At 47.3% G+C, this 8805-nt stretch overlaps 1 protein-coding gene across 1 annotated transcript in view; it reads left to right on the top strand.

The window, feature by feature from the left end:
* EFCAB8 (EF-hand calcium binding domain 8) overlaps positions 1–8805 on the top strand; it is a 120685-nt gene that overhangs the window by 1341 nt on the left and 110539 nt on the right. Inside the window, exons 2-3 of the mRNA XM_011979873.1 lie at positions 4447–4498; positions 8396–8561. Of these exons, the coding sequence (XP_011835263.1) occupies positions 4457–4498; positions 8396–8561 (208 nt within the window). The 5' untranslated portion in view covers positions 4447–4456. The remainder of the gene's footprint in view (positions 1–4446; positions 4499–8395; positions 8562–8805) is intronic.

Genomic DNA, 8805 nt, shown 5'->3' with positions numbered 1-8805 from the left:
TAGTAGAGACGGGGTTTCACTATATTAGCCAGGATGGTCTCAATCTCCTGACCTCGTGATCCTCCCGTCTCAGCCTCCCAAAGTGCTGGGATTATAGGCTTGAGCCACCGTGCCCGGCCTATGTATTTGTTAAACCATTTGAGAATTGCAGACATCATGCCCTTTTACTCCTAAATACTTTTAAGTGTACATTTCCTGAGAACAAGGACATTCTCATAACCACAATACAGTTATCAAAAGCAGAAAACATTAATATAATGTAGAGTCCACGTTCAAATTTTACATAATTTCACCGAGAATAACAGTCCTTGCAGCATTTTTGTTTTTTCCCAATCTGGGATTCAATTCAGAATAGTGCATTGCCTTTAGTTGTTGGGTCTCTCTTTTGTTTTATTTTATTTTTTATTTTATTTTTTTGAGATGGAGTCTCGCTCTTTTGCCCAGGCTGGAGTGCAGTGGCGCGATCTCGGCTCACTGCAAGCTGCGTCTCCCGGGTTCACACCATTCTCCTGCCTTGGCCTCCTGAGTAGCTGGGACTACAGGCACCCACCACCACGCCCGGCTAATTTTTTGTATTTTTAGTAGAGACGGGGTTTCACCGTGTTAGCCAGGATAGTCTCGATCTCCTGACCTCGTGATCCGCCAGCCTCAGCCTCCAAAGTGCTGGGATTACAGGCAGGAGCCACCGCGCCCAGCCAGTTGTTGGGTCTCGAGTCACCTTTCATCTCTAACAGTTCCTTAGCCTTTCTTTGGTTTACATGGCATTTTATTTTGGCCAGGTGTGGTGACTCACACCTGTAATCCCAGCACTTTGGGAAGCTAAGGCGGGCGGAAAGCACTTGAGGCCAAGGAGTTTGAGACCAGCGTGGCCAACATGGAGAAACCCTGTCTCTACTAAAAATACAAAAGTTAGCTGGGTGTGGTGACGGGCGCCTATAATCCCAGCTACTGAGGAGGCTGAAGCATGAGAATCATCAGAATCTGGGAAGTTGCAGTGAGCAACCAGTGGAGGTTGCAGTGAGCCAAGATTGAGCTACTGCACTCTAGCCCGTGTGACAGAGACTCAAAAAAAAAAAAAAAAGTTATTTTGTAGAATATCCCGTAATTTGGGTTTGTCTGTTTCCTTATGATTAGATTCAGATGTATTTTTTTTGGCAGTAATACTACTGAAGCAATGTGCCCTCCATGTATTGGATCAGAGTGGCCCCATCGCTGATGGTGGTAACTCTTTTTTTTTTTGAGATGGAGTCTTACTCTTTCGCATAGGCTGGAGCGTAATGGCACAAAATCTCAACTCACTGCAACCTCCACCTCCTGGGTTCAAGCAATTCTTGTGCCTCAGTCTCCCAAGTAGCTGGGATTACAGACGTAAGCCATTGTGCCCGGCCTATTTTTTCATTCTATAAAAATTGGCATCATACTATGCACCTTTTCTGCATCTTTTTTTTTTTTTTTTTTTTTTGAGACAAGGTCTCATTCTGCCACCTAGGCCCCAGAGTGCAGTGTTGTGATTACAGTCCACTGCAGCCTCGAACTCCTGGATGCAGGTAATCCTCCCACCTCACTGTCTTGGGTAGCTGGGACTACAGGTGAGTGCCACCGTACCCAGCTAATTTTTTGTAGGTTTTGTACAGATGGGGTTTCACCATGTTGCCCATGCTGGTCCCAAACTCCTGGACTCAAGCGATCTTCCTGCCTTGGCCTCCCAAAGCGTTGGCATAGATGTGAGCCACTGTGCCTGGCCTGCATCTTGCTTTTCTTATTAGTACTTCATGGAAATCTCTCTTAGCTGCTGGAGGTCAGATTCATCCTTCTGATGTTTGGGTGATGTCCTAGGTGCAGGTGCACTGATTCATTCACTTCTCTATAATGGTTCACTTTTGGTTTTTGCTCCTATGAATGATGCTGCAGCTATCACTCTTCAACAGTGGCCTTTCACAAAGGAGTCATTTAAATTACTACCCACCATCCTACCCACTCCACTGAAACACATTTTATTTTATTTTTTTGAGACGGAGTTGTGTTCTTGTTGCCCAGGCTGGAGTGCAATGGTGCGATCTCACCGCAACCTCCGCCTCCTGGTTCAAGCGGTTCTCCTGCCTCAGCCTCCCAAGTAGCTGGGATTACAGGCATCCACCACCACACTCAGCTAATTTTTGTATTTTTAGTAGAGACGGGGTTTCTCCATGTTGGTCAGGCTGGTTCTTGAACTCTCAATCTCAGGTGATCTGCCCACCTCAGCCTCCCAAAGTGTTAGGATTACAGGTATGAGCCACTGCGCCCAGCCATTGAAACACATTTTAAAGATTGCCATGAGCCTGGTGTGGTGGCACGTGCCTGTTGTCTCAGCTACTTGGGAGGCTGAGGTGGGAGGATCAGCTGAGCCCAGGAGTGGAAAACCAGCTTGGGCAACATAGCAAGACCCCATCTCAAAAGATTGCCATGAACCCTTTTTTAATTAAAATAAAAATCAGAATTGCATGATTTAGGCTATAAACATCTTCCATAATCTCACCTGCCAGAGATGACTGCCATTAATTTTGGAGTATATGTCTCTAGACTCTTTTTTTAATGCATGTGTCAACATGTACATGCATATATTCTTAACAGAAATGGACTTTACATACACTTCAGCTTTTTCACTGGTAACCTCTTAATTGCCTTTTTCAATGGCCATTTCTTTCCCTTATCACCTTAGCTCACTTTGTAGCATCCCATGCTCCTAGCTGTCTTGTGTGTTTCTCCCTCTTTCTGTAGCCACTCCTCAAGTTTCAGTCCCCAGATTTCCAGGTATTCGTTTTTATTATTTCTTTTTCTTTTTTTTTTTTGAGACAGGGTCTCACTCTGTCGTCTAGGCTGGAGTGTAGTGGTACGATCTCAGCTCTCTGCAGCCTCAACCTCCTGGGCTCAAGCAGTTCTCCCACCTTAGCCTCCTGAGTAGCTGGGCATGTAGGTGTGTGCCACCACACCTGGCTAATTTTGGATTTTTTGTAGAAATGGGGTCTCAAGTGTTGCCCAGTCTGGTCTCAAACTCCTGGATGCAAGTGATCCTCCTGCCTTGGCCTGTTTTTTAATTCCTAACTGGACAGCCTAGTATCACATGCATTAAACCACTTTCCCTCCTTGCTCCTTTTTCTGGAAGTGGTTCTGGCATTTCTGTTAACTTGGTTCTTGGCTTCCAAATCTCCCTTCTTTAGGCTGTCCTCTCTCCTTTGGTCCTTAGGTGTGAGCTGTTGCCAAGACACTGCTAGATTAGAGCATTCTTGGGTACCGTTCAGTCTTCTCCCTCCAGCTTGTGCTGATGAATTTTATTTTTTTGAGACAGAGTCTTACTCTCGTCGCCCATGCTGGAGTACAATGGCTTGATCTTGGCTCGCTGCAACCTCTGCCTCCCAGGTTCAAGCAATCCTCCTGCCTCAGCCTCCCAAGTAGCTGGGATTACAGGAACCTGCCACCACACCTGGCTAATTTTTTGTATTTTTAGTAGAGACAGGGTTTCACCATGTTGGACAGGCTGGTCTCATTTGAACTCCTGACCTCAGGTGATCCTTCTGCCTTGGCCTCCCAAAGTGCTGGGATTACAGCTGTGAGTCACTGCACCTGGCTGCTGGTGAACTTTCATAGTTGCCCTTCATTTTATTCAGACTGGCCAGGTATTCAAGATTCTACTTTCTGCTGCCATTTTTTTTTTTTCTTCTCTCCCATGATTTCTCCCTCCCTCCCCCCAGGGCCCTTCAGGTCAAGCCAAGCTGGCTCACTTGGTCTGTCTCCTGTGCATGTCCTGGGCTTAACTATTTCTTGGCTGTCCCCCTGCCATCCTAGAGTGCCTTCTGGACTCTTGCCTGGTGGGACTTGCTGACAAGGTGGATTGGTGCTCCAATGACCCTAACAAAACTCTGTCATCTGTCTCATATGGAGGCCTTGCTGACCCAATAGAAACGTTCCCTTTATATTCCTAGAGCAGAGCTCTGTTGTGTCTGCTCTCCCGAAGTCCTGACTTGCAAGGCACTGGAAGGCGGGTGGGGAGGGTATATGCAGCGGAAATGAGGGGCCCTCATTTTTCTAATCTGTTTATTGTACTTGTACTACCACATGGCCTCCTAAGATCCTTCTACTTCTGTAGAAAGTGTGATCCCCTTTAGAAGGCCTCTGGCATTAAGTCAGGAGTAAAGAAACTTGTGAAACCCCATGGCTTCTGCAGGACAACTCCTCTCTGTCAGGGGAAGAAAGGCTCAGATGCAAGCTTGGCAAAAGCTTTTTGCTGGAGAAATCTCTGGGAAAAGGGATGCTCATCAAATGCTTGCTGGGAGTGTCCATGGGCAAGGGGCAGCCACCCTCTCCCTTGACCTTGACTTCTTTTCCACCTTTTTGTGACCTGGCTAAGTCAACCTTCCACGAGGTCCTTACAACGACTGGAGTTAAGTTGACTATGATTCCCTATTCTAGGTCAAGACTAATGTCTTCTGAAGACTTAGCAGAGATCCCTCAACTCCAGAAGGTAAGACAATTATCTGAACTAATAAAGGGTGGGGCATTCCAGAGTTACCCAAAACCTCACTTACCAGCATGGAAGTACAATGGTTTCTGCATCGGGGAGGGGGTTGCATACTCAGACATTTACCGGGCAGGTAACTTAAGTGTACTTTTTTTGTTGTTTTTTTGAGACAGAGTCTTGCTCTGTCGCCCAGGCTAGAGTGCAGTTACACCATCTCGGCTCACTGCAACCTCCGCTTCCCGGGTTCAAGCAATTCTCCTGCCTCAGCCTCCTGAGTAGCTAGGATTACAGGTGTAATTTTTGTATTTTTAGCAGAGACAGGGTTTCACGATGTTGGCCAGGCTGGTCTTGAACTCCTGACCTCATGAACCGCCTGCCTCGGCCTTCCAAAGTGCTGGGATTACAGGCATGAGCCACTACACCTGACCTAAATGTACTTTTAAAGGGCTGCCTGAAACTGGGTATGGTGGCTAACACCTGTAATCCCAGTACTTTGTGGGCTGAAAGGAGGATCGCTGAGCCCAGGAGTTTAGACCTGCCTGGGCAACATAGTAAAACCCCCATCTCTACAAAAAGTAAAAAATAAATTAGTTGGGCATAGTGGCACATGCCTGTGGTCCCAGCTACTCCAGAGGCTGAGGTGGGAGGATTGCTTGAGCCTGGGAGGTCAAGGCTGCAGTCAGTTATGATCTCGCCATTGCACTTATGCTGGGCAACAAAGTGAGACCCTGTCTCTAAAAAAGCAAAACAAAAAAGCTACATGAGTCAAATGCAACACACCCGAGCCCCCTGATGTACGGTCTGTACATGGACTCCACTTCTCTACTTAATTTTGTCCAGCAGGTTGTGATAATGGTGGGATGGGCTGTAAGAGTTTTTATCAAGCCAGGTTTGTATTGTCTGTTATGTGCTTGGAGCTGGGGAATATAGAGATAATTAATACAAATTAGATTAAGATTAAGTTAAACATGCCCTTGCCTTTGAAGAGCTCACTATGAGACAAGGAGTAATAACAAGAGCTGTCATTTATTGTGTAATTACAGTTTACTAGGGCTTCACATGTATTCAGGTGTCATTTAGGTCTCAACCACAACCCTGCAAGGTAGGGACTGTGGCTCTCTGTTTTGCAGATGAGGAAACCTGTGGCTCAGAGAATGATGTGATATGCCTAAGTTAAAATAGCCTGTAAGTGGGGGAGCCAGACAGAATTCCAACCCAGAGCTCTGGGGCTCTGTAGCCATGTGCTTCCCCTCGTGACTTGCTGCCTACATGTATGGACAGACATGCACACTTACTATGCCTTGAGGGGCAGATATGAACAAAGACTTGGGAATATGGAGGTGGCAGTGATGACCGTCATCTGAAAGTTATGGAAGAGCTCCTAGGGGGGAGGTTCTATTTGAGCGAGAGTCTGAAGAGTGGGTAGGGGTTCACCTCTGAGGGAGACGGGCTGGATTGTATATGGGAGACAATGTGAGTAAGCACGGAATGCTTGCTGGGCTTGGGGATGGTGGGAGCAGGTGGTGTGCCTGGAACATGGTGCATGCTTGAAACTAGAAAGATAGGTCAGAGCTGGTTAGGAAGTGTTTTGAATGCTACACTCAGGAGTTGGGGTGAAGAGTATCAGAGTCACAGTAAAATCATTGATCAGATTTGCTGCCTAGAAGCCAGGTGTGGTGGCCCATGCCTGTAATCCCAGCACTTCGGGAGGCTGAGGCAGGAGGATCACCTGAGGTCAGGAGTTCGAGGCCAGCCTGGTCAACATGGCAAAACCCTGACTCTACTAAAAATACAAGAAATTAGCTGGGTGTGGTGGCTCATGCCTGTAGTCCCAGCTACTTGAGAGACTGAGACAGGAGAATCGCTTGAACCCAGGAGGCAGAGGTTGCAGTGAGCCGAGATCACGCCACACTCTAGCTGGGTGACAGAGTGAGACTCTGTTTTAAAAAAAAAAAACAAAAAAACTTGCTGCCTAGAAAGATGACTGGTGCCAGTGTTGGGAGGTGGATGGGAAGAGAAGGCCGAACTCTGGTCTCAGTTAGTGGTGGTCATTGTACTTGTCCCAGCAAAAGACTAGAGTTCGAGGCGAGCAGGGGTGTGGGAGAGGAAGCTTATATGTAGGTGATGGATCCCAGGAATAATTAACTGGAGGGACAGTAGAATGCATAGGAGGAAGAGGGAAGAGCTGAAGGTGGTACTGAGATTTCTAATTTGGGACCTGGGTGGGTGGTGAGAGCTTTCATGTGCTCCTGTGTTGGGCTCAATGGAGGCAGGGACCCTCACTGTGTTCACAGTGTATCCACAGTGCCTGGCACTCAGTCAATGTGTGTAGACCCTTGGCAAATGAATGAAAGGTCACAGGAGGATGAGCACATTTGCTCTTTAGTTGGGGCTAAGGTGGGGAGAGTGAGCAATTCAATCTCTTGTCTCTTGTCTTTTTGAACTAAAGTCTTCTCAACTTTCCAAGGCCCAAAGCAATGTGTCTCAGTGAGTAGCACTGCCTGCCTGCCACTCAGGCCATCTAATTGTCCACGTTTGGAGTCTTAGGGGAGGCAGCCTTTGATGGCCTGAGCTTTGGTGACCTGACACATTATGCTAAGTATCTGTATGAGTCTCACAGAGGGGTGATGAGAGGAAGCATCATGAGGCCTAGAGGAGTGGGGAAGGCTTTTGGGGGGGGGTCTGAGAAGGATGAGTAGAAGGGGGAAGTGAGGGAGAACCCCCAGTGGAGGGGTCTGTTTGAGCATTGGTGTGTTGGTAGCAAGGCCAGGGGTGGGGCAGGTGAGCTTATCTGACCCAGATGGGACATCTGGACTGGTCAGGACCAGGTCAAATTAAGGAAGATGGAGCTGGATTCCTTGGGGTCTTTTTTTTTTTGAGAAGGAGTCTTGCTCCGTTGCCCAGGCTGGAATGCAGTGGCACAATCTCAGCTCACTGCAACCTCCACCTCCTGGGTTCAAGTGATTCTCCTGCCTCAGCCTCCTGAGTAGCGGGGACTACAGGCACATGCCACCACACCTGGCTAATGTTTTTGTATTTTTAGTAGAGATGGGTTTCTACCATGTTGGTCAGGCTGGTCTCAAACTCCTGACCTCAAATGATCCGCCCTCCTCGGCTTCCCAAAGTGCTGGGATTACAGGCATGAGCCACTGCGCCCAGCCCCCTGGGGTCCTCAATTCTGACCACTGAAGATTTGAAATGATATAGTTACTGAACTGAGGTCCCTTATAAATGAACATCCCGTTATGAGTAAAGTAGGACTTGGCTGTATCCTCCTTGAGCCTCAGGTGTGGCATCTGTAAAAGGGGAGCAATGGTTCCCTCTCCAAAGTCAGGAGAGTCTAGATTTTTCTTTATCTTCTTAGGTCTAAAAATGGTTAAGAATTATGTGTTTCTCCATGGAATACTATGCAGCCATAAAAAAGGATGAGTTCATATCCTTTGTAGGGACATGGATGAAGCTGGAAACCATCATTCTGAGCAAACTATCACAAGGACAGAAAACCAAACACCGCATGTTCTCACTCATAGGTGGGAATTGAACAATGAGAACACTTGGACACAGGGTGGGGAACATCACACACCAGGGCCTGTCGTGAGGTGGGGGGAGGAGGGAGGGATAGCATTAGGATATATACCTAATCTAAATGATGAGTTAATGGGTGCAGCACACCAACATGGCACATGTATACCTATATAACAAACCTGCACGTTGTGCACATGTACCCTAGAACTTAAAGTATAATAATAATAAAAAAGAATTATGTGTTTCTGTCAGTAACATCATAACACTACTTACCTTGTTCTTTCTCAAAGAGTCTCTCTTTAAATCATGTGCTGAAAATGTTTGGCTCAGGAAATTGAAACACTCAGTCCCTGGTTCTTGTTATATTCGTTCCAGCTGTCTGTCCCACATGGCTTCCAGAACAAGGAGGCTGTTAGCTCCCCAACACCATCCATCACCCTTAGCCAGGTGCCCGACCTCCAGCCTGGGTCCCAGCTGTTTACTGAGATACACCTGGCCAAGATAGAGAAAATGTTTGAGGAGGACATCAACTCGACTGGAGGTAAGGCCTCTCTGTAGGCTCGGTTTTTGTGTGAGTTCTGCAACAGGGCAGGACCCAGTACCTGGGGTGTGTGGAGGGTTCAGACATGATAAGCATTTTGTTTTTGTTTTTGAGATAGGATATTGCTCTGTCGCCCAGGCTGGAGTGCAGTGTTATGATCACCACAGCAGCCTCCACCTCCCATGCTCAAGCGATTCTTCCGTCTCAGGTCCCAGAGTAGCTGGGACTACAGGCACATGCCACC

This window comes from Mandrillus leucophaeus, unplaced genomic scaffold, assembly GCF_000951045.1.
Source record: "Mandrillus leucophaeus isolate KB7577 unplaced genomic scaffold, Mleu.le_1.0 Scaffold206, whole genome shotgun sequence".
NCBI lineage: Eukaryota > Metazoa > Chordata > Mammalia > Primates > Cercopithecidae > Mandrillus > Mandrillus leucophaeus.
The sequence above is the reverse complement of the archived record's forward strand: the minus strand, read 5'-3'. Positions and strand labels throughout refer to the sequence as shown.